The sequence below is a fragment of the Urocampus carinirostris genome, chromosome 5 (genome assembly GCF_059441175.1).
Source record: "Urocampus carinirostris isolate Australia breed hairy pipefish chromosome 5, RoL_Ucar_1.0, whole genome shotgun sequence".
Lineage (NCBI taxonomy): Eukaryota > Metazoa > Chordata > Actinopteri > Syngnathiformes > Syngnathidae > Urocampus > Urocampus carinirostris.
The window spans coordinates 34,479,681-34,505,671 of NC_142353.1; the positions used below are offsets into that span (position 1 = coordinate 34,479,681).

Consider the following 25,991-nt stretch of genomic DNA (forward strand, 5'->3'; position numbering starts at 1 on the left):
CACGCAAGCACGGGGAGAACATACAAACTCCGCACAGGAAGTCTGGAGCTGGATTTGAACCCACGACAGGTTCCCATGACATGAACTGTGCCGCACAAGCGCTAACCACTGCGCCGCCGTGCTGCCCTCTATTAATAATAATTTCCTTGTATTGTCATTCTGTGTAACAATGTACACAGAACGAAATGTCGATTACACCTGACCCGTTGTAGCGAGCCGATGCAGCCGCAGCCAACAGAGGGCGCCGCCATTTACCCATGTTATAAGTCTATTAGAGGTAAGATCCGAACCCGACAAAAACGTGTCCCGATTTTTGGGCCGGATTCGGGCTTAGAATGTCAATCATTAAGTTCAGGCCAATTGGGCTTCTCTTTCATGTTTTTTTTTTCCCCCTTCGTGTAAGACTTACACAGCATGCTTTTACTAAATTATTTAGATCAAGAAATGCTTGTCAAAATCAGTTTAACTCACTAAAACCAAATACATTTTTCTCCTAGGTGTTGGGGTAAAAGACGCGCGGCTTCCTTCTTCCACCTCCCTCACGTCAGTTGTCATTTCCGCTTCTTGCCAATGATGAAAATGAAATGAAATAGCTCACAAGTTTTTCAAACTTCCTTTCTGCTTTTGTGCCCAATCTTTCACTATTTACAGCTAGTAAACTGCAGAATTGTATTTTATTCCCTGAACCATTTTATTGAGCCCAAAGCAAATTAAAGCTTTGGGTTTATTACTGCCCCGTTTATCAAATCAGGTGAATTTGTCGGGTTCGGGTTTGTATACCCGCGACTCAGATCGGGTCGGGCTAAATTTTTTTTAAGCCAATCTTACTTCTACCTGCTATTTTTTTCCGAGCTTACTTTGAGCGTGACGAACATGGAGAGGAACTTTCTCCGGTCTCCGATCAGCATGGCGTTGCTGATGATGGGCGTCTCCGCCTTCACCGCATTCTCGATGGGCACCGGGGCCACGTTCTCGCCGCCGGCGGTAATCAGGAGCTCTGTGGAGTAAAACCCAAGGATCTGGTCTAAGTACTTGAACCCGTTCGGATTCTCCTCGCCGCACCTTTAATCCTCCCGGTGATGAAGAGGAAGTTCCGCTCGAACTTTCCGATGTCTCCCGAGTGAAGCCACCCGTCCCGGTCCAGGGCCTCGGCGGTCTTGTCGTTCATGTTAAGGTAGCCCATGAAGACGTTGCGTCCCCAGAAGCAGATCTCCCCGTTGCCGTCCTTGTCCGGTTTGTCCAGTTTCACCTTGCAGCCCGGCATGGCTTTCCCGCAGCTGGAAGCATTTATAGGTCCTGAGCGGTAGCTTATCGAATTGTCTTTTAGTTATTGATACAGGGTTCGTATGGGTGCTTGAAATCCTAGAAAGAATCAATTTGCTCGCCTTCCTCAAATGTAGAAATAATATTATTATTTGTGTTGCAAAATTATTATAAAAAGTTCAATATCATTGACACACACTGCTCACTCGATATAGTTTCTAGCAGTATCGTGTAGACCCTTCTATCTACCGAGAGAGCTAACTGTGGTCATTGTGATTGCTGTCTACGTTCCACCGGATGCTAACGTTAGCAAAGCGCTAAATCTCCTGCCCGCTGCTATCAATAAACAGCAGCTTGCACACCCCGACGGAGCTTTTATTGTCGCCGGTGACTTGAATCAGGCATGCTTAAGGACTGTACTTCCCAAATTCATTCAATACGTGGACTGAGCAACCAGGGGAAAAAACACTGGACCGTGTGTACAGTAATATCAAACACCTAGTTGGATCCGCCCATCTCTGTCTGTCCCTCACCCCCCTCATTCACCCCCCTCTGGAGGAAAACAAAGCCTGTAACAAGGACAATACAAACATCTTTGTTTTCTACCTCACTGTAAAATGTGTAACTGGAGTGCCACGTCCAATTTTGTTGTCACTATTTTGTACTGCAAGCTCCCCGTTAGCATCGGGGCTGCTGAGGGCTTGCCTGTTTTGTTTGCTCCCGGTGTTGGTAGGCTGGCTAGCCTGGCGTTAGCGCCAGTTTTGCTGTGTCTCTTAGTTTATTCCTGGTTGGCTTCATGTTTATCGTCGCCTCGCTAGTGTCAGGTCTGCCGATCGCTTGCCTGTTTTGTTTGCTCCCGGTTGGCACTCGTTGGCTGTCCACTGAGTGTTGTTAGGCTGGCTAGCCTGGCGTTAGCGCTAGTTTTGCTGTGTCTCTTGGTTTATTCCTGGCTGACTTCATGTTTATCGCTGTAACTGTTGCTGGTTTTTATTGTTGGTTCCTGGTTTGCCTGGCTGTTTACCGCATGTTTTTTAATCAGCTAGCTCAGCGTTAGCGCCGGTTTTGAGGTTTCCCTCGGTTTGTTCCTGACTTCATGTTTATCGTCGCCCTGTTAGGATGGGGGCTGTCGATCGCTGTCCTGTTTTGTTTGCTCCCGGTTGGCGCTCGTTGGCTGCCCACCGAGTGTTGTTAGGTCGACTTGCCTAGCATTAGCGCCGGTTTTGCCGTGTCCCTTAGTTTATTCCTGGCTGGTTCCATGTTTATGGCTGCCCGTTAGCTTTGGGGCTGCCGATCGATTGCCTGTTTTGTTTGCCGCTCGTCGGCTGCTCACCGAGTGTTGTTAGGCCTAGCCTAGCGTTAGCGCCGGCCATGGTTGTAGCCGCTTTTTGATCTGGGTACCCGGTTAGCCTGGTTGTTCACGGTGTGTTTTTGGGTTGGCCAGTCTAGTGCTTTGTCCCAGTAAGCTACCCGTTAGCTCTCCGTGTGTTATTGTTGCCAGTTCGGCCGATTTTGGCTGCTCGCCCTTTGATGTACCATTATTGCATCCACCTGCGACACTAAGCCTACGTATTCTCCACTAAAACTACCAAAACTTGTTATATACCACTTGTAACCTCTTCAATTAATTAACACGTAAAACAACATGGCAACAGGCTTGCTAGGGTGCTGGTGTTCCTTCGATGACATCACAGCTCAAAACAAGACATGCTATATTCAAAATGCATTAACTCGGTAAAAATTAGGGTATACCGATGAAATATATACCGTAAATTCCGGACTATAAGCCGCTACTTTTCCCCCAAACTTTCAACCTTGCGGCTTATTCAGTGATGCGGCCAATTTATGTCATTTTTCTAACGGCCGCCAGCGACGCTCGAGTACAAAAGGTAAGATTTAGACCGGTGGAATATATGCGCTGAGGAAGGATGCAACTTCTTCGCTTGTGCACAAATTAAATTAGCGTAGACATATCTTCATCATGCAAATTGCAAAAAGAAAGGCACATGACACAACTTTCAAGCTAAACGCAATCGAGCAGTCCGATACAGAAGAAAACAGCTACTGCACGTAAACTTTACTTTGCGAGCGTGTTGCTAGCGTGTTTTTGAATAAAGGAGCGTGGGATGACGTCTATATGACAAAGTCTCTTTCCCATATTGAAGGAAAACGACTTTGATGAAGTCAGTTATAAGGAGGAAGATGAGGACGGTTTACCGTGGTTTCTAATTATACGATATGATTTTTTTAACAGACCCATTTAATGTGTCGCGAGTGTGTCGTTAGTAGCGTTTTGCTACCCTTCACAGGCACGGTTTGGGATGAAAGTTATAATATTATGATAAAAGCTTTGAAAACTCTCTCTGTGTACCGTCTTTCTTTGTAAATATGTGTAACCATGTATAATATGTATTTGCCACTGTATATTTTTGTAATGTATTTATTTTAGAAACTTATTCTGATATGTTTTGCATGAGCAAATGAGAAAGAAGGGGCGGGGCAAACGCGGGCTGACGGGAAGTGGAGTAAAGGTGTGACGTGTTTGTGGACGCGGCCGACAATAGTGGATATATATTTTTCCCACCCTTACCTTTGGAAATATACACTTTCTTCCTTGGATTACTTTCAACGGGCACCTGGACTCTGCCGGTATCATTTTCCGTTCATTTTTCCGGCTGTGATTTTTGGACTGTGTCGGGTATGGGTTAATTTTGTTTGTGTTGCATTTTTTCAATGTGGGCGCATGCAGCTAATATACAGGTGCGGCTTGTGTACGTACAAAATCGGTTTTCCTCCCGAAATGTGGTGAGTGCAGCTTATAATCAGGTGCGCTCTATAGTCCGGAATTTACGGTATACATTTTTTGGCAAAATTAAATGAAATGATCTGCATTTCTATAGCGCTTTTCAAGTCAAGACTTCCCAAAGCGCTTTACAGTGTGCTTCACATTTCCCAATAGCAGCCTTGCAGCCATGTAAGGCGCTAACCTGCTTATTGGGGGTTCAGTGTCTTACCCAAGGACACTTCGACATGTAACAATGAGGGAGCCGGGATTCGAACTGCGATATCTTGATCCCAAGACGAGCGCTCACAACACATTGGGTATTTCCTCACATTTTGCACGTTTAACAATTTGGGATTACCTTTAATCGCTTTATAACATTCTTACCTGCTGATGTGGAAGTCATCGTTTAGGGAGACGGTATGCGGCCCGGCGCTCTCGCTCATGCCATATAGCTCCATGAGAGGCATGTTGAGGCTCATGAAGTACTCCAGGGTCTCTTTAGAGATGGGGGCCGAACCCGTAAACAAAATCCGGCAGCGGTCCAGACCGAGAGCCGCTCGCACCTTCTTGAACACAAGCTGGTTGGCTAGCGTGAAGCCCCACGGAACTCGGTTCTCCCTGTAAACCGGAAAAAGCTCGGCATTGGTTCTTACGACCGTTATAAACAGGAGGCGGGGGCTTCTCACTTATGCATGGCGCTATAATTGTAGGTCAGGCCGATGGCTTTGGCCCAGTCGGCCACGCTTTTCTTGAACGGGCTTGCTTTGGCTCCAGCTTCTTGCATTTTCTCCTGCATCTTCTCCCAAACGCGAGGGACCCCCAGGAAGGCCGTGGGCCTCACTTCTCTCAGTGTCTCCCCCAAGGAGCCCTTATTCGTAGTAAAAACACATATATGGGAAAAATATGGTTGTACAGTAGTCCCAGTGTTATGGTGTGGATTTTTCCCCACTAACGACGTCAACAAAAAATGGTTTTGAATGTGGTATTGAAGGATTTTATACATTTGACTAGAAGGGATTTTGTACGATCAAATACAAATTACATTTAGCGAGTGCAATGAAGATTTTCACTGAGTGAGCTTCAGGTCACGCCATTCCGAATGCGAATGTTTTGTTTAGTTCTGTTGATAACAGGACTCTGACGCAGAAGGCCAGACGCACAAGGACAGACATCGCGACGCTCTTCTTCGAGATGGTGGGGCCACGTGGGGGCTTTTCTCTGGCCCGCCCATGAGAGCAGCCGACACGCCAGCTTGGGAGAAAGGCGTGGGCAGAGGAAGAGAGGGAGAACATTGAGGGAGAACAAGAGAGGAGAGGAGACGAAGACTCGAGCGACACTAATTCAGATAATTCGATGGCGTTCACTTAGTTAAATACTTTAAGAAATCAAATCTGCCCCCGTGTGGAAATGCCGGTCTCTTGTCCATATTTTCCCAAAAAGAAAAGAGCACGCATTGTTGGGACAGAATGTATTTTGTGTTTGGTTAATGGAGTCAGATCACTGTTTCGAACAATTTGGTAAATTTTTTCTCTACATGTATATTTATTTGCTATTTAATCATACACACATATTATACACATAAGTAGTTCTTATTTTATACTTTTTTTGTCTTTTAGGTGTTCTTATCCGAGGTACCAGGAGTCGGAACGCATACGTGTTACCATAAGTTTCTATCCCCCGTTATACGACAATTTCATTTTGCGATCAAAACTTCAGAACGGATTCATGTCGTATCCCGGGGCTCTACCGGAATATGTGTTAGCGCCACTTCTTACCTTGAGGGCGTCGGGTTCGGCAAAGTAGGTGGTGGCTGCAAACCTCATCGTGATGTACATGTCGTTGAGCTGAGCCGCTACGTGGCTCAAAGGCAGGTAGCTGATCACCACCTCTTGACCGTAGCGTAGACCGGCAACCTCTCCTGCTCTTTGGGCTGTCCAGGTCACCTGCGAAAAACTCTTCTTTAGGAAGCCTTTTGTTCCCATTAGGTAAATGAATTCATTCAGTTTGTAGCTGGTGAGATTGATTCCCTCAGATATGTGATTTAAGGAACAGATAATTGACATCTGTTCATTTTTCTCACTTTTCTAGGACAATACTGTCGACATTTTTTTTTAATAAATATTTTTTTTTCTATTGTTTTCATTCAAATATTTATTTATTTTACTTTTAGACGTGATATTTAATTTGTATGTATTTGTGAAAGCTTTACCAAAATGTTGTTCTTTTTTTTCTATGAATAAGATAATGTCACATTTTCTTAACTCATTAGTGTATAATATTAATATTTCATGTAACTTTCGGTGGCATATTTTGCATTTATTGGATAAAACATACAAGTAAAACAAATAATTACATCTTTATTCTTTCCAAAGAGCTTCATTCTCACATTTCATCTTTTTTTAACTGGAGATGAACCCTGTTTGGTCATGAAATTTTTTTCATCCCCAAGGTATTTTTTTTTTAATTTATTTTTGTAATCATAATATTACATACATACAACATATACCGAAATCCCTGGTTTAGTGTCATGTTTGCCCATTGCCCTCACTTGGGCTCGCCCGTTTGGCGCCAGCTGCTGTTCGTTGCCTGATTGGCTTCCCTCCTATTTAAAGTCAGTGCTCTTATTCAGTCTGTCAACCAACCTCTGCACTTGCAAGACTTGCATTTTGACTCAGTCCAGTATCCTGCTCATGTATCCAGTATCCGGTATCGATCCCGCCTGTCTCGTCCTGTCCATATCTTGCTCCAGTCTACAATATCCGGGATCGACCCAGTCTGTCTCGTCCTGTCCGGTATCTTGCTCCAGTATCCGGTATCGATCCCGCCCATCTCGTCTTGTCCGGTATCTTGCTCCAGTCTCCAGTATTTGGTATCGATCCTGTCTGTCCCGCCGTGTCCAGTATCTTGCTCCAGTACCCGGTATCGATCCCGTCTGTCCCGTCCTGTCCAGTATTTTGCTCGTGTATCTGGTATTGATTCCGTCTGTCCTGCCCTGTCTGGTATCTTGCTCCAGTATCAAGTATCTGGTGTCTGTCCCGTCCTGTCCGGTATCTTGCTCCGGTATCGATCCCGTCTGTCACGTCCTGTCCGGTGTCTTGCTCAGGTATCCAGTATTAGGTATCGATCTTGTCTGTTCTAACCTGTCCGGTATCTGCTCGTGTATCCAGTATTAGGTATCGCTCCCATCTGTCCTGTCCGGTTTCGATCTTGTCTGCCTCTGGCTTCCTGTTTTACCGCGCCTGACTTCTCTGTCTCACTTTTTCTGCCCAACGATCATCGAATTACTGGTGTTTGTGTTCACGCGCATGACTGCCCCATTCCTGTGAAATAAAGCTTGTGTAAAAACGTTACGCGTCTGAGTCCTCCATCAGCCCGGGTCCTCACAGTTTAGTGCAGTTAATGGGGAACAAAATCTCCAGCAATATACGAAAATCCGCAAACTATTTTTAACATGTGCTGTAACTCTCAGCTGTAGTCAACCAGAGATAATGGATCAAAGCAAGAACTGTAGGCCAGAACGACACGCCTCATGAAAAAAGTACTGTCTGCTGATCCCTGCTTGCGGCAATATGTTATTGCAGAAAAAGGATCGCAGCCGCACAAGTGTAATTCATTTTATGAAGAAATGACGGCCCCCCCAAAAAAATGTGCTCACGGCAATGTGGGATCGGGGATAATAAATTGCGGCTGCACGAGTGCAGTTCACTTTTAGGTGGACAGAATGACAAAAAACAACTGGCAGGCCTGACAAAAGTGTGTCCTGCCGGTCCCCACTCACAGCAATATGGGATTGGGGATAATGGATTGCGGCCTCACAGGTACAGTTTACGTTTGGATGGACAGCACGGCAAAAAAAAACAACCAGGCTTGATAAAAGTGCATTCAGCCGATCCCCATTCAATGCAATATGGGATTAGGGACACTGGATTGCGGCCGCACAAGTGCAGTTAACTTTTAAGTGGACAGCACGGCAAAAAACAGCAAACCCAACTAAAGTGTGCTCTACCAATTCCCAATCACAGCAATATGGGATCAGGGATAATGAATCGCAGAATATTTTTCAACCCATGATGCACTGAGGCCATGAAGTAGCGAGGGATTACAGTTTAAAATAACTTTTATGATTATAAATATTTTCATTGTATTGAGGTATTTTTCCTTGTAAAGTGCATTCAAATTCAATTTAGACTTCTCTTAATTTTGCGATTTAATTTTGTTTTAACGGCTTGGCTCGGGTAACTTAGATGTGACTTAAATGTAAGGCTTTTTCGAGACCATTTTCCAACTTACATTGTCGTGGCTCAGCATGACACCTTTGGGGGTTCCGGTGGACCCTGACGTGAATATGAGGCTGCAGCATTTGTTTGCACGGAGGCTAGCGATGGAATCGTTGAGGTCTTTTTCTGGCACATCGTCACCCAGCCTCATGAATTCCGCCCACTAAAATAAAAAGAATTGAGACGACACTTATTATAATATCTATGAATCTAGTAATGAACAATACCGTTTCATGGTTTAAGGTCGCCTAGAAATGTCCTTATTCTTGAAGATAAAATGAAGATGCCATGAAGCTAATCAGAAATACACCCCATACATTGGTAACGTGGTACATGACTGCACTGTTTTAGCTGCAAATTTTTTAAATTCAATATGTACACATGTGTCGAGAGGCCCATTTCCAGAAACCGGCACTCAAGTGTTCTAATATTACATTGTGTTTGTTAAATGCGTTAAACAGTTAATGGATGATTAGAAAACCCTTGTGTAATGATATAAGAGGAGCTATAAAACTGACTTCCTTTGAGCTTGTCAAGTACCTGTGGGTGTGATTAAACTTTCAGAATTCCCCGTAAAAGAGAATTTTCCTGTGAAAAACGTTCTTGTGCTAAGAAATAAAGGCTGTTCCATGTGAGAAATTTCCAAGAAACTCCAACATTGGTGTGTACTACTCCCTTAAGAAAACAGCACAAACAGGTTCTAAACAGAGTAGAAAAAGAAGGGGCGAGAGGAAATAGAAGCCTTATGGGTCTCCTCAATTATCTATCTAACTATCTATCTTGGTCATATACCTGAAGAGGGGTGACCGACAGCAAGACAAACACTTTCATTGACAAAGAAAACAAAAAATCTCAAAAAAAAACACACAAAAATCTTTTGACCATGGCCAACCCAAATGCCCAAACCCCCAAACAAGTTAGGCACCCCGGCACCTAAGCTGGTCATGCTTTCGTCTCTCTAGATGAAACGGGACACAAGAAAGCGGCCATGTCACTCAGGTCAGGGTGACACAACACACTCTTCTCTTCAACAGCAGGGCCCGACCGCTTTCACTGGTTTACCCCTGCTGCATCATACAGGTGCCCTACCTCAGAATGTGTCCAAACATCCCACTATCCTTTTACAACACCTCTCCACTCATTCCTATCACCAACAAGAGCTCTAGCTTCCACTATATTGAGACCTTTTTCCTGCAGTGCACTCATAACACCATCCATCCACGTCAGTCACGGCCTTCCTCTTGGTCTCCTTCCATTGACTTCTGCTCCTCAACTAGCAGCTTTGTTAAATAGTAGACAGACATCATAGGCGCCACCGCGAGCGGCAGCCTTTCCAGCAGCCTTTCCAGCAGCTCCGTGTTATTTTGCTCTTTTTGTGATTTATTGTTTTAAGTGTCTGCTTCTATCTTCGGTGTTTTTCGTCCCGTTTGACAACTACACTTTGGATTTCTTTCTATCCTATTGTTATGAGTTTCAACACACAAAAATGCGTTTATTCGAGGAATCAACTCCTTGCCCTGAAGAATTCTCATGCCGGCGTGATGAGGGGGGCCCCATCGTGGACGCAGAGCCAGAGCTAAGGGTAAGCAGCTAGCGGCGTTATTAGCCTTCGGTACCGTCCGTGATCATGGTAAATGTGAACTCTCTACCAAATAAGACAGACAAACTGGCTGTGCTGGTGAAAAACACAGGGAGTGCAGTTTGCTGTGTTTTACGGAAATGTGGCTCACGTCTAGCATCTCGGACACTAACGTGAAGCTACCAGGAGCTACCCGGCTTCAGCGCTGTTAGGGACAGAGACACAAAAGCCTGCGGGAAGCGGAGAGGAGGTGGACTCGCTATCGTGAACACGAGGTGGTGTAACCCTGGGCACAAAGATTTCCATCTGCTGCAGGGACGTCAAACTTTTGGCCTAGCGTGTGACGTCATCAACTCCGTTGTTGCTAAACTACAACACAGCACCCCAAGGCCATCCTGTTAATCTGTTAATAAACAACAAAAGGATACTGCTGGAAGTGTGAATTTCCCTACGGGGAGGAATAAAGTATCTATCTATCTTCGCAAAAAACACCAGTCTCAACATCTACAGTGAAGAGGGGACTCCGAGATACTGGCCTTCAAGGCAGAGTGGCATAGTAAAATGTATTATCCGAGATGGGCCATAAGAAGGACAAGAGCAGGGTTGGGTAGGGTTACTTTAACTGGATTACTTTCAATTACTTTTGGATTACTCCAATACCAAATATGCTAATAAAAGACACAAGAAACTAAATATGAATACAATTATGACTCACAACACGTGGTAAGCTTTCTCTCCTGGCTTTGATCTCCGGCAAAACTAATATAAAATGTGACAGAAACCAAATGAAAATGAATCCAAACAGCTTGCCAACATCATTTTTGCCGTTCCATGTATTCCGTTACTCCCCAAGCCCGCACAAAATTGAGTCATTTTATTCATATTTAGTTTCTTTTGTCTTTTATTAGCATATTTGGTATTGGAGTAATCCAAAAGTAATTGAAAGTAATCAAGTTAAAGTAACCCTACCCAACCCTGGACAAGAGTAATATTGGCAAAATAACAGAGACACACAAAATAGTCTGGCCTGGAGGACCTCAAACCTATGAATGGAAGTTGATTGAAAAATATGATCATACCGTATAAAGCGAAGGCAGCCTCTGCTTCGGTTCTCCTTTGTACTGGACGATGGCTTTGAGGTGCGGCAGCCGGTCTTTCACCTAGCCCCCCACCACAAAATATATTTTCAATGCAGGTGTAACACACAGCTTCATTGTCATGCTCTTACCTGCAGGATTTTGTCCAGCTGCTGCTGGTTCTCCACTACGATGATGTTAGCCTCCGTCGTGTGGGCCACTTCCCAACAGGCTTCAGCTTTGTTGGTGGTGTAAATTCCCGTCGCCAGACCCCTGGAATGCACATTAATAGCGGGTTGGACTGATACCCGGGAAATATGACGTCTCGGTTATAGTCCCGATAGAGAAAACAAGACCCCATGTTTAATCACCTCCGTGCTATAATATTCAATCGACCGACACTACTTGCAGGAGAGATTGTAGGAATTGATGTGACTCATTTTAATAGTAATACAGTGGAACCTCGGTTTTCGAACGCCTCTCAGTTCGGACAAATCGGTGTTTGACCAAAAATTTTGAGAAATTCTTGCTTCGCAGTTCGTTCAAAAAATCGGAGTTCGAACGCCGGTATGCTAGGGTGCGATGCTGAGCGGCGTACGGGTGTTTTAGCCCCTAATTATGCCTCCAAAGAAGGTCGGTGCACGCAGGACAGGTGAAAAAAAAACAAGTTGTTCGTCCAACTATTGCCTTTAAGAAAGACATAATAGTTAAATATGAAAGAGGTGTACGAATTTCCGATCTTGCTAGTGAATACAGCGTGGCTAAATCTACTATCGGTACGATAGTAAAGAATAAGGAGGCTGTGAAATCGAGTGATGCGGCTAAGGAAGTTAGCGCTATAAGCAAGCAACTGACGCAAGTTTTGGAAGAGGTTGAAAAACTTTTGAGGATTTTTCTCTCCCCACCGTCCACCACAAAGGTAAGAAATCCTATTCATAATCCTTTTTTTTTAATTTTTAAACGTTCATGTTAGCGTAATCTTTCGTATGGAAGATTACGCTAACGCGAACGTACGATTAGCCTGGGTTAGCTATATGTTTACATTCTTGCTAAACATTCAGGGTGTTGGAACGGATTAAAACGATTTTACGTTACTTTTAATGGGAAAAACGATTTTCCGTGATCGACCAAATCGGTTTTTGAACAGGGTTCTGGAATGGATTATGGTCGAGAACCGAGGTTCCACTGTACCTCAGTACACAAATTAATTTATCCTGAAAAACTGGTATTTAACCTCCACTCCAAAAAATAGTTAGAGCAGGGGTCTCAAACCAGATTCGAGGGCAATTTGTGGCCGGCGGCACGCTATTATGAGGCCCCCACCTTAACATGTAAGCTTAATGTAATGGTTTGATATGGATGCTCGCTGTGGAGGAATCATTTGAAGAGAGATCGTCAGTTCTATGATATGTTTAGACTTCATTGCGATCTAGAGCGAATTATTGCATTCTTCACCGATGATAACGAGTCCAAAGAAGGTTAATGATAAGGGAAAGGAAAAGAGCAAAAAAACAATGAAAATTATGAGAATGAAGTTTCTGCAATTGAGCTGCTGCTACAGTAAATGGCTTAAAATTGTTTTATATTTTTCTCTTTATTATATTTAACCTTTATAATCTGCACATTTAAATAATTGACATCGCTTAGGTACATGTCAGTGTCTGGAATAACGTCTGCCCGGAAAAAAGAAACCGAAAGATTTTTTTTTCCAAATCAAATGTTTGCTTTATTCCGTTTTCGAAATCTTCGTTCCGTTTGGAAATATCGGAATTTCGGTTGGTTTGGCAATTTGCATACTCGGCAGCCGATCAGAAGCCTGCATAGAATAATTTTGTGCTTCCGGACTTTCCCAAGCGTTATGAGGTCGTGCATTTGCATATCTTTTTTTTCAAAGTGGACGCACAGAGAACACAAGAAAAATGGTAAAGTGGTAGGAATCAAGCCAAAACCTCAGCCCCAAAAGAAAGATTCAAAAGAAGCTACCAAAATCTATGACGCTACAAAACGTAAACGTACATTCAAAGATCGTGGAAAGAGAAGTTCACGTGGCTTGTAGCAGACGACGCAACGCAACACATCCTTAATACTTTTTTGCGATTAGTCGTCTTATTGTGTTTCAAGTTGTGGGGCAGGCAACTTTATGGCTGGCAGGCAACTTTTCAGAGTTGTCTGCCCTGGTGTCCGGTAACTTTTTGTCATGAGTTTCAGACACTGGTTCATGTTATATTCATATTTTGAGTATTTTCGATTGTGTGGAAATAGAAACAAACACCTTTATTTCGCAAGGGACAAACACCGATTCCCAACATATTACGGTCGGGTACCGAAGTATGGCAGTATATTTTTATTTTCTATCGATATTTTCTATCTATAGGGCGGCATTGGCTTAGGAGGCAGAGCGCTCGTCTTGGGATCAAGAGGTCGCAGGTTCGATTACCGGCTCCTCCGTGTTATATGTCGAAGTGTCCTTGGGCAAAACACTGAATCCCTAATGCCCCCAATCAGCAGGTAGGTGCCTTGCATGGCTGACTCCCTATTGGTGTGAATGGGTAAGTGTGAAGCACATTGTAAAGCGCATTGGGAGGTCTTCATTGACTTGAAATGTCGGGACCAGAACAGGAAACAGGACCCACTTGCGTAACGCTTCTCAGTTTTATTGGGGAGAAGGGAAAGGATAGTACACACAATCCAGAGATCGATGGTCGCGGGGAGCAGGTTGCTCACACGTGGAAGTGGTATTTCCGTGGCGAGCGATGGCGGTGTTGAGAGCGGAAAAAACAGTCAGTAGACGGGACGGGGGAGCAAAAATCGTGGACTATATCAGAAAATAGGTCGTTATTCGGGACGGGAGAACGGACGAGGTCGAGATCAACACAGGTCGTAATTCGGGACGGGAGAGCAGACGTGGTCGGGATCAAACAGATCGTGGCGGGGGGAAAAACAGGAGCAAAAACACAGGACAGGCGAAAAAGGGCTTTCCGTGTAAAAACAGAGATTCGCAGACGGATCGACAAAAGGGGACTGACAGGACAGAGTTTAAATACTGACAGGGAGCCAATCTGTCAACAAGCTGCAACCGTGACACACACGGGCGCAATGGCAACCATGACATAAAAAGCGCTATATGAATGCAGACCATTTACCATTTATCGAAGCAGTAGCACAATTTGGTTGTGTCCCCTCTCTAAACCTCATCATATATGTGCATGAGGTTTCAGAGAGATCGTCAAAAATCAGTAGCATGGCTCAGGATGTGTACATGCTGTCGTGATTGAACGGCTGCTGAACTTAATTGACTATGTTGACCTTTTCTATTCTACCTTTTCTATTCCATAGCTTATGAATGAGCTATATATCATGTTGACAATAAATAAAATATAAATGGTCTGCTTTTATATTGCGCTTTTCAAGTCAATGAAGATCTCCCAAAGCGCTTTACAAGGTAACTACCTGCTAGCATTAGGGATTTAGTGTCTTGCCCAAGGACACTTCAACATACAGGGAGGAGCTGGGAATTGAACGTGCGACCTCTTGATCCCAAGACGAGCGATTTACCTCCTGATCCAATGCTTTATGTTTACGTAAGCCATTACAAACCAAGTACTTCGTTTTTGACAGAACTTGAACTGCAGCATTCTAAAAGTTATTTTGGGGGAGTGGAGTAAAAAGACGATCACTGGAGATCAAATATAGCGTCTCTGTGTCTAGTTGGACCATTTAACCTCTTTTATCTGGACATTTGCTTAAAGGGTCAGTGTGTATTATTTTTCTACTAGAGATTTCTGTACTATTTAAAGCAGAGGTAGGTATGGGTACAGTAGCCAAAAATGTTACTCAAGAATAATATTACTCAAATAGAAGTAAAAGTACTCATCCAAATACTAACCTAAAGTAAAAAAGTACTTGGTGAAAAAAATTACTCAAGTACTGAGTAACTGTAGCAACTTTCGTATTTTTTGATTTTTTTAAAACAACCAATCAGACTATCCAAGACCATCCAATCAACAAAAAAATATTTTAAATTTAAAAGTAGATGAATATAATCAGCGTAAATCTAAGTGCTTTGATTGACAATAAAATAAAAATAGTATAAATTAAATCAATCAATTAAGCACATGTAGCACCAAGTAGCACATTTTTATCCTAACAGGTTCTGCAAGAGAACAACAAGCTAGCCCATGAACTTGAACAAAGGATAAATTGTTTTGTCCGCCACTTTCAGCTCACTCGCTCATTCACACCTAGGGGCAATTTGGACCTGCCAATAAACCTGACATGCTGTAGTCTGTAATAATCTGTGGACTGTGCAGCCCTTTGAGACTCTTTGTGATTAAGGTCTATACAAATAAACATGACTTGAATTGACATATTGCATTAAGCAGAACATGTTTTTGATATGAGGCCAGGGGTGACGAGGCTGCTAGGTTTGATTGATTAAACAAGGTAGAGCCTGGCGGAGTTCTAAGTCAAAATAAATGTGCCTTAGCGGAGACAGACAAACACATACTCATGTGGAGGGGATTTGTTAAGGAACGACGTTACGAGTTTAATGTTGCCTGATGTAGCGGAGTAAAAGTACTGTTTTTTTTCCTCACAAATGTACTCAAGTAAAATTATAGGGATTTCAAAATACTCCTAGAAGTACAAAATTTCCCATAACTTACTAAAGTAAATGTAACGGAGTAAATGTATTCCGTTACTACCCACCTCTGATTTAAAGATAGGAAGGAAACGCAGGAAGAATACAAACTACAAAGACTTAAAGTGACAAATGCAATCTTTTTATAATAAGTAATTGCGCGTTTTTTGGGGGTCATTCCGTACGCGTAGCAGGAAGATGTCAGCTACCGCAAGATGAAACACAATATGCGCTCTGCCGCCCCCCCCAGAAATAGTCAGCCAGGGATAATGGATTGGAACCTCACAGTTAAAGTTCATTTAGACAGAAAAAAACGGGAAAAAAAAGCCGCCATGCATGACATAAATTTGCTCTCTTAGCCCCGCCACTCTCGGCAATATTCGACCGGGAATTATGGATCACGGCAATAACCGTGCATTTCATTTTGAGCGGGCCACAATGGCATTCTCCAAGAGAGATTCAAAATTCAAGATTGTCTTCTTTGCAACTCGAGTGTACAGAGTTTATAAAAAATAAATCAGGGTACAATAAATATGTGTATATAAAAAGGAAAAGACTATGTGCATATACTTAGCGGCTCGAACTGAAAGAAATTGCTCCCTGCCAGCCACTGCTCTTAGCAACAGTCGACCGGGAATAATGTATCGCGGCCACAACTGTGCATTACATTATGGGCGGGACACAATGGCATGCTTCAGCAGCCTGAACTGAAAAAATGCGCTCTGCCAGCCCCTGCTCTCAGCAACAACTGACCGGGGATAACGGATCGTGGCCACAACTGTGCAGTGTGCTTTAGGCAAGCCATTAGGGCACACCTCCCCTGCCTTCAGCTGGCCCCCGCTAGCAACAGTATGAGATTGTGGATAAGAGATCACATTTTCACAAGTGCAGTTCATTTTAGACGGAAATAACAGCAAAGAAAAAAAAAACAGTCGTCAAGTATGACAAATATGCGCTATGAGTGTCCCTGCTTGCAGCAATATGGGATCAGGGATAATGGAACGCGACCACCAGAGTGCAGTTAAATTTTGGTGGATAGCAAGACAAAAAGAGCAGCTAGACCCCAGAAAAAATGCACTCTTCTGCCCCTGTTTGCATCAATGTGCCATCAGGGATAATGGATCACGGAAACATTTTCAACCCACAATGCAATGAGACCTCTAAATACGAGGGATTACACTACTAATTTGAACTATGGCACTTTCACTTGACCCTAAAACAGTGCAGGTAATGTTATATGTAAGGATATGTTGTTAAAAACCCGTTAGCAATTAGCATTTGACAACGGCTCTCTATATTAGCTATGGAAGGAACCTGACAATGTTCTTTGAATGTTTCTACTTTGTTAAAATATTTATTGAGTAGAACTTTCTGAAGCATTATAGCGGGAAACTTTGTTCGTGTGCTATTAACTTCAAGATTTAAGCGGTCGAAAGCTCCCATAATCCCATAATTACTGCATGTGTGCCATTTTAATTGGCCTGGTTCATTGAATCCATTTTCTTGGGATTAGTAATTCATATCAGAACTCAAAGAACTTAGAGTGATAACCTTGAGGAAAATTCGTTTACTGATTGCAGTAAAGAATAATCTGTTTCAACTCTAACGATTTTTAAAATGAAAGCTAGAAAAATCCCGACATCGTGCAAGCAATCCAGAAAATGAAAACAATTTCATCGCAATCTGTCATCAGAAGGATACTCATCTATCATGTCTGTCAAGGAATGTTCACCTTGTACTCACATTTCTATCTCACATCAACACCCGTAGAAAAACATTCAATGAGATACCTGCGAAACGTCAAACAGGGTCATTGTACAAACATTGTCCTGAGCTTACCCAGCCAGGATGCAGCCGGCGTTAGCGATGACCCATTCTGGGGCGTTAAATCCCAGGATGCCAACTGCGTGGTAGCGTTCCAGGCCCAGCTACACAAAACACACACATTCATTTTAATACTGGCGTGAAAATCTCTCACCTTTTGAAGTCAAAAACGGTGACTTGTGTAGATCAGTGGAGAGTTTGTGAGATTTTGCAGAGAATGAACTGGGCTTTTGAGGCAGTGATTTCAGCAGACGGGAGTAGTTGCTCGTTTAGCCGTGCGAATGGTATATTAAAAGCAAGTAAAACCACCCAGTGGGAGATACAGCACCAGGTGAATAAAACCGAATGTCTGCATTTCTAGCCAATCAGGGTGGAGAATGTTCAAATAAAGGCCAATACGTCAGGATACATAGATGAGATTTTAACCAAACTAGAAAGATGCACAGAGTGAATCAAGGAAGCAAGGTTTTGGGTGCTCTGAGGAGAGTGATTGTTGTTCATTTCATTTCATGAACAACAAGAGTATGAGTATGGATGTTAAGAGGGGACTTGGAGCCTGAACGCAGATTTAAGAAGGAAATTGAGTGTTTTTGAAATGAAGTGTTTGAGGACGAAGTTAGGAGTGACAATAGATTGAGAAATTAAATTGTGAGAGACAGAACTGGAGTAGTCGTGGAACTGAGCAAGCGTGTTGATAAGAGGAAGACCGCGATTGACGTGGATGGATGGTGTTATGAGTGCACTGCAGGAAAGAGGTCTAAATATAATGGAAGCTAGAGCTCTTGTTAGTGATAGAAAGGAGTGGAGAGGTGTTGTGAAAGGATAGTGGGATTGTGGACGCGTTCTTAAGGATGGGCTGGGCACCCGTATGATGCGGCAGGGGTAAACCAGTGAAAGATGTCGGGCCCTGCTGTTGAACAAAAGAGTGTGTTTTGTCACTCTGACCAGAGTGACATGGCCGCTTTCTGGTGTCCCATTTCATCTGGAGGGACGAAACCATGACCAACTTAGGTGCCGAGGTGCCTAACTTGTTTGGGTGTTTGGGCAATTGGGTTGGCCATGGTCCAAAAATTTGTGTGTGTATTTTTTTGCTATTTTTTTCCCTTTTATTTTCTGTGTTATTGTATGTGTTCGTCTTGCTGTCGGTCACCCCCTTGAGGGATATGACCCTGGTAGATAGATAGATAAGACCGATCATAGGAGTAAAACACCAACACACTATATTGATTTCTTTAGTGAGTTCGTCTTTTCTTGGCACGTGGATCAACAGAGTGTGTTGCAGTGAGTTGGCATAGCATAATTGGCATGGCAATAAAACACATGGCCTGACAACAATAAATGTACTACATGAATGGAATGGAAATATTACTTTTGCAGTTATACAGTCAACACAGTTTAATGAAATGACAATACAGCTTATATGTCAAATTTTAATGCAGTTTAGTTAAAATCTTGCAACAAATCAAGAAGGAAATGCTATAAAACCCTTTTAATTTTTATATTAATATCTGTACAAGTGCCAGATGTATCTCAGTGGATAATCTTAGCCTGGTTGTTAGCCTGGTCAGGAGGAAGCTAGCTGTAGAGAATAAATCACCACTGCCGAGCTAAATTTAACCTGCTTTCATGCAACTGATTTGAAGCTAAATTCAGCCAAGATAATAAACATATCAATATTTTGTTGGGTTGTATAATTATTTTCACCTTTTTAACCACCGACCCATTTTCATGCCTCTTAATGGCGACACTGTCATGTGTTACTTTTAACCTACATCAAGCGCGCTAAGCTAACATGTCCTGGAAAGACGATCCGTAACAAGAGATGGAGATTACACGCACCCGACGTTAAGTATTGTTTTTACACAGAGAGTTTCAGACATAGCCAGCTGGGTGGTTATGGGTGGAGCCTTAACAAGTAGGCTTGAATTAAAATTACAATATTTTGGTTAGTTTGGTTTAGCTAGTTTGATACGGCAACATGTCAGAAACCAATGACTTGTTCCTTAAATTAGCTTAAAAAGCTATTTACCGTCAAGTTGATGTGGTTGAGATCAAACTGAATTCTGGTTTTACAATTGTGATTTTTTTAAGTAGGTAGGAACAATTCTAACAATCATCTACAGATTTTAATGAGGAATGTTTTGGCTTCGGAGCAGTTATCACAAATGATTATCACCGCCTAGGTCCAAATACATTTGATATATTTTCTTGGGGAAAAAAATATTAATATTCTACAATCCTTTATCCTTAATCACATTGCTGTGAGCAGGGATAAGCAGAGTACGTTTTTTGTGCCGTAACGTCCACCAAAAAGTGAACTGCACTCGTGCGGCCGTAACACATTCTCTCCGATCGCATATTGCTGTGAGCGGTGACGAGCCGAGCGCACTTTTGACGGGATTAGCTGCTCTTTTATTGCTATATATTTCTGCCTAAAATGAACATCACACGTGCGGCCACGTTCCATTATCCCCGTTCCCATATTGCTGTGAGTAGGGACCGGCAGAAGGCATTTTTTTCTGGAGCCGTGTCCATCTGGCCCACCTAAAATGAAATGCTCATGCGCAGCCACGATCTACCATGCCGTTGTGGCCTATTAAAAATTAAAAATGCACAGTTATGGAGGTGATCCGTTATCCCTTGTCAACTATTGCTGAGAGCAGGGGCGGGCGCAGAACGTTTTATTTTTTTTCAGTTCGGGTGCTGAAGGGTGCCATTGCCGCCCGGCCTAAAACGAACTGCACTGTTTTGGATGCAATATGATATCTATGGTTGACTTTTGCTCAGAGTCGAGGAAGAGTGTGCAAATTTGTGTCATTTGTAGCAGCTCTTTTTTTGGTACTATCCACCCAAAAGGAACAACACCCGTGTGGAGCAATTCCATCATCCCCAGTCGATTATTGATATGAAATGGGGTCGGCAGAGTACTAAAAACGTGGATGAGGGGGTTGACTCTACTTAACAGATGCCTGCATATTGCTGAGGGTAATGGTCCACATTAACTGCGATAAACGAGGTACTACAATATATGTATTTCATATTGACAAAAAGGCCAATATTCTTTCGCAATGCTCCTTTTTTTCTACGGGTAATTTTTGAACCTCCGACCACTTACATATGCATTTTTTCTGCATAAAAAACAAGTGACCTACATTTTTTCAGAAAACATCCATGTTGCCTTCAAAGAATGTTTCGTCGAGATCCTTTTTTTTAAAAACAAGCTTAAACTAAAAGTAAACTAGCATTTAATAATCATCTCGCTTCCCCTTCAATCTACAGTGAGGCGATTTATAGAAGAATATCACTTTCTTCCCTCTTTTTTTAGAGACAACATGTCTCCACCTCAACTACAGTATGTTTTGACTGCAAACACCAAAGGCAATTTCTTCCCGAGTATGTGTGTGTTTTTGGAGTCATCGACTAACCTAATGAACACGTTTTCATAAAATAACAGAACTTTTCAACAAGTTTTCTGAAACACTGTTGTCAGGTCATCTGAAATTTCACTATATTCAAACAGTCAATCCTGCCTGGGGAAATTCTTCGAGATTAGGGTCCATTTCACCGAAGATGAGTTGAAGCATGTATGTCAAACATGAAGCCCGCCATAAATGTGTTTGTCAAAAAAAGAAGCGAGTCTCGAGGTCAGGGATGTCAAACTAAGTTGGCATCTGGGGCCAGGTCCAGACTTTCTGTTCCCACAGATGCCGGATCAGTAAAAGAATGAAATCTTGAATTTTTGTTATCTTACTTCAGTTTTTCAGTATTATGTTTAATCATTCAGCCTTCTTTAGTACCCTACCCTGCATATTTTGACATCCTACATGCCCACATTTCTTGAGTAAATAATGTGTAAATTATAACCTTTATCTTCTTTGTTCCTTTACCTTCTTTGTTTTCTTTTATCCTCACTGTTAAATGTGAACCTGGAGTGCCACATCCAATTCCGTTGTCACAATATGTTCAACCCATTTTGTAACAATGACAATAAAGGTATATTCTATTCTATTCTATTATATTCTATTGAAATGAAATGATCTGCATTTATATCAAGTCAAAATTTCCCAAAGCCCTTTACAGTGTGCTTCACATTTCCCAATAGCGGCCGTGCAGCCATGTAAGGCGCTAACCTGCTTATTGGGGCATTAGGGGTTCAGTGTCTTACCCAAGGACACTTCGACATGTAACACATTCTATATTATTCTATATATAGAAAATTATGAAAAAAAAATTCTCAGCAAAACATATTTAAAGTTGAGTTTCAAGTTAACCTTCTTTTACTAAACTGACACGCCTGAGAACAGAAATTCTGGATTTGGCCCCTGAACCAAACTGAATTTGACCTCCCTAAGCGTAAGTAAAAAACGTGTATTTGCACCTTAATGAAGCTTTTGGCCGCCATCCTGCATTGTTGGTAGTATTGCCTCCAGGTGAGGGTCTCCCACTGCCCGTTTTTCTTGAAGGCCATGGCCGAGTGGCCGCCGAAAGCCTCCACCGTCTCCAGGAACATTTGGTGCAAGGTGACGGGGGTGTCGGCGGCCGGACCAGAATCCTCCATCCTCAGGCAAACGGCTCCATCCCGGTCGGCGGTCCAAAGCTGGCCGGCCGGAGACAGGGGGGACCCGGCCACCCCCTGGGGCCTCAGCGCGATGGCGGGGGGTTCTGGGGGGCAACAAGGGCAGCTGCAATTACCCGCCATGCTGACTTGGAAAGACGAGCGAGCGAGTGAGCCGGGCGGGCGAGGCGCCGGGGTAACTATGCTTGGACAGTGACGTGGAGAGAGTGCCGGGGAGGAAGGAGGCAGGGTTTTTGTGTCACGTGAGATGAAACACAAAGACAGCTGGGTGTTTTTGAGTGCCTGCACGTACCTGTCAGTCGGGTTTTATGATCTTTAGAGACAATTTGTTTGCTCTGTGTAAACACCAGACTAATTGGCAAGGCAGACGCCAGGGCTCACAATAGATTATGCAAGATCAAAAGAATCATAGTAGACTGCCGTGGCAGACCATGCAGCCTTGGCCTACGCGACACATAAAGCCTGTCTTTTGTAACAAAATCCAAGTTAACTCATTCAACGCATTGTCCCCGTAGTGCCAAAACATAAAAACACGTTTTTATTGTTTTCTTGAAAATAAACAAAATATTCTAAAAGGGTTTGGCCCTGATCATTGGTATCAAGCCCCTGGGAATAATTACAGAATTAAAAAGCCTAGCGAATGTGTGTGTAGGCTCCTCCACATGTTGAGCAGCCACATTAGAGCAGTGAGGTAAGAGTTGCTAGACATGGACATATACCGGCAGCTAACTCTTCAACACAGCTTTTTCCTTTCCAAAAAGATTTTTTTAGTGTATGACCAAGCTTAAGGGTCCGAAAAAAAAGAAAGAGGAAAAATGAGAGAAATATGAAGAAAAGAAAGAACGTGATGAAATAAGAAAGAGCAAAATGTGGAGGGAATGCAAAAAGGAAAGATAGAAAAAAAGAGAGAGAGCCAAAGAAATAGAGGTAGAAAGGAAGAGCCAGTGAGAAAGTGAGAAAAAAGAAAAAGGGTGATAAAGGGAGAAAAAGAGGAATAAAAGAAAGAAAAAAAAGATCAGTAGAAAGAGAATGAGATAGGGAGTGAAAATGAAACTGAGAAAAAAAAGAAGAGATTCACAGAGAGATAAAATGAGAGACAAAAAGAAAGAGCGAAAATTAAATGGATAAAAATGAAAGAAAGAGAGAGGTAGAGAAAAGAGTGAGAGACAAAAAGAAAAGAGAACAACAAAAGGAGATGATGAAAAAGAAGAAGAAAATAAAATGAATCCAGCTCCAGTTTTTTTGCAAATGGTGCGTGGCTTTGGTGACATCAAGTGAACATAATCAATACTGCAGCTCAATTTTTTCTTTCTTCTCAGCGTTGTCTCACGGGCTGGATTAAAATCCTTGGCGGGCCTAATCAGTCCCGCGAGCCGCATATCTGACACTATTGCTCTAGGCCACAGGTGTCAAACTTCCGGCACGTGGGCCGGATCAGGCCCGCTAAGGGATTGTATCCGGCCCGCGAGACAAAGGTGAGGGAAGCGCAAGAGAAAAACGAGCTACAGGGGGAATATGTCCACTTGATGTTGCCGAAGCCAGGCGCCTCTCACAAACGCTGTACTTGTATTTCTTTCTTTCTCTCTCTCTCTCTCTCTTTTGCTCTCTCTCTCTCTCTCTCTCTCGTCTTCCCTTTTTCTATAACCTTCTATCTCTCTCTCTTTCACTCGCTCTATCTCTCTTTTTCTTTTGTTGTTCCTCTTCTTCTCTTTCTCTCTCTGTGTCTTTTTACCTTATTTTGCTCTCTCTTCCTTTTTTCCTTTTCTCTCCATATCTCTCTCTTGCATCCCCCCTCCTCTTTCTCCCCTTCTCTCTTTCTCTCCTTCTCTCCTTCTCTCTTTCTCTGTCTGTTTGGATTTCTCTCTTTCCCCCTCTTTCACAATTTCTCTTGTTTCTCATATTTCTTTCTTTCTCTTTTTTAACTCTCTCTCTCTCTTTTTCCCTTTCTCTTTTTCTTTGTCCCGTCGTCTTTCTCCACCGCCCTCTCTTTTTTCTTATTTCATTCTCTCTTTTCTTTCTCCTCAATCTACTGGTATTTCTTTCTTTCTTTCTTTTTCTCATTCTTTCTTTCTTTTTCTCGTTCTTTCTTTCTCCATTGTCTTCTCTCTTTCTTTCTTTGTTTCTTTCTCCATTTCCTTCTCTCTTTCTTTCTTTTTTTGTTTCTTTCTGTCCATCTCTCCATTTCATTCTTCCTTCCTCATTAGTCCGGCCCCTGAGAGAATGTTTGTTCTATTGTGTAGCCCCCTAGTTAAAATGAGTTTGACACCCCTGCTCCAGGCCTTTAAACATGAGTGAAAATTGTAAAAATTGGTTGGCACTGGCTTTTACAATTTATGATTAATATCTAGCATTGAATAAGTTAAACAAGACTATGTAAACAGAGATGATAAACAAGGATGTATGGAGATATATATATATATTTTATATTTTTTCAAATTAGCAAGTGGGAAGCTTGACGTACCAACCTGGCCCAAAATTCTGATCAGGACGGATTTAGGTCTGGGTTTAAACTACTACCTTTGGTCTCTGTCTCTTTCACTCTCTGTGTCTTTTAACCTCTTTTGCTCTAACTTTTTTCCTTTTCTCTCTTTTCTCTTTCTCTATTCATACCCTTTGCGCTTTCTTTTCTCTCCTTCTGTCTTTCTATTTCTCTTTGGATTTCTTTCTTTCTCTCCCTTTCTTTTCCCCCTCTCTCACGACTTTTTATCTTTTGTTTCTCACGCTCTCTCCCTCTCTCTCTTTTTCTTTCTTTGTCCTGCCCTCTCGCCTTTTCCCTCCCTCCTTTTCTTATTTCTTTATCTCTCTTTTATCTACTAGTCCGGCCCCCGACAGAATGTTTGTTCTATCGTGTGGCCCCCGAGTTAAAATGAGTTTGACACCCCTGGACTACAGCATGTCAGGTTAATTAGCAGGTCTAAATTGTCCCTAGGTGTGAATGAGCGAGTGAGCTGAAAGTGGCGAACAAAACCTTTTCCCACTTGCAAAAGACGTGCTGGCTTTACAGTTGTAAATCAACACAACTTTGTATTTCCTTGTTTAACGGCTCTAGGCCTGAAATATGTTTATGTATTAAGTAAATTTATATTGTCCTTGAAAATGTATGTAAAAATTATATAATCGTAATATGTTAAACAGTGTGTTTACTATTTTTCACGAAATCCCTTTTTTATTTTAAATACAAAAATAGAATTCGGTTCAAGGCACTTCTACGCAGTTTAAAAAAGTAATGGAAAATTCCAAATGCATTATCAAAATTCAACTATTTAAAAAATGTTTCTTCGTTTTTTTCCACTGAAATGCGAATATTATTTTTCTAGAAATGGAATTCTTTTTTAAACCGAAATTACAATTATATACTACTATAATTTTATAATTATATAATACTACTCTCAGCAATAGTCAACCAGGAATAATAAATCGCAGCCGCATGGGTGCTGTTCATTTTAGGTGAAGAACAGGAAAAAAGAGCCTCCACAATGGATTGCAGCTAAATGGCTGCTGTTCATTTACAGAAAATACTTAAAAATGAAACAGAAATAGACGACTGAGGTGCTTAAGGGATCTGTGAACCGTCAATCTGCTGCCACCTACTGATATGGGTGAACGTTACAGTATTTCAGCTGATAAAAACTAAACACTGGCAAGTTTTTTACAAAGATAAAATGAGTCAATTTTCTACGGCACACGAGATGAGGTCTCATGGCACACTGCTTGAAAAACTGCAATAACTCGTACCTTCCTGTCGGGTGCGAGACGTCTCCTTCCTGGTGGAAGAAACGACGAGACTGGAAGACTCTGTGATACTGCGAACATGCGTAAATGATACAATTACCGTAAATTCCATACTACAAGCTTAGTTAAAACACTGCGGCCTACAATATAATACCACTACACAACAAAAATCGTAATACATACCGACAAAAGTTACAAACTAAGGAGGGGAGGGACAAATAATAATGCCGCTTACGTGAAATT

General features: G+C 42.4%; 1 protein-coding gene across 1 annotated transcript in view; it reads right to left on the reverse strand.

Moving 5' to 3' along the window:
- LOC148366125 (long-chain-fatty-acid--CoA ligase ACSBG2-like) overlaps positions 1–25,991 on the reverse strand; it is a 36,816-nt gene that overhangs the window by 4,593 nt on the left and 6,232 nt on the right. Inside the window, exons 3-13 of the mRNA XM_088336553.1 lie at positions 25,752–25,819; positions 21,819–22,102; positions 17,456–17,544; positions 11,130–11,250; positions 10,981–11,061; positions 8,336–8,485; positions 5,821–5,988; positions 4,732–4,913; positions 4,430–4,663; positions 1,063–1,277; positions 858–997 (exon numbers count right to left, since the gene is read on the reverse strand). Of these exons, the coding sequence (XP_088192679.1) occupies positions 858–997; positions 1,063–1,277; positions 4,430–4,663; positions 4,732–4,913; positions 5,821–5,988; positions 8,336–8,485; positions 10,981–11,061; positions 11,130–11,250; positions 17,456–17,544; positions 21,819–22,102; positions 25,752–25,819 (1,732 nt within the window). The remainder of the gene's footprint in view (positions 1–857; positions 998–1,062; positions 1,278–4,429; positions 4,664–4,731; positions 4,914–5,820; positions 5,989–8,335; positions 8,486–10,980; positions 11,062–11,129; positions 11,251–17,455; positions 17,545–21,818; positions 22,103–25,751; positions 25,820–25,991) is intronic.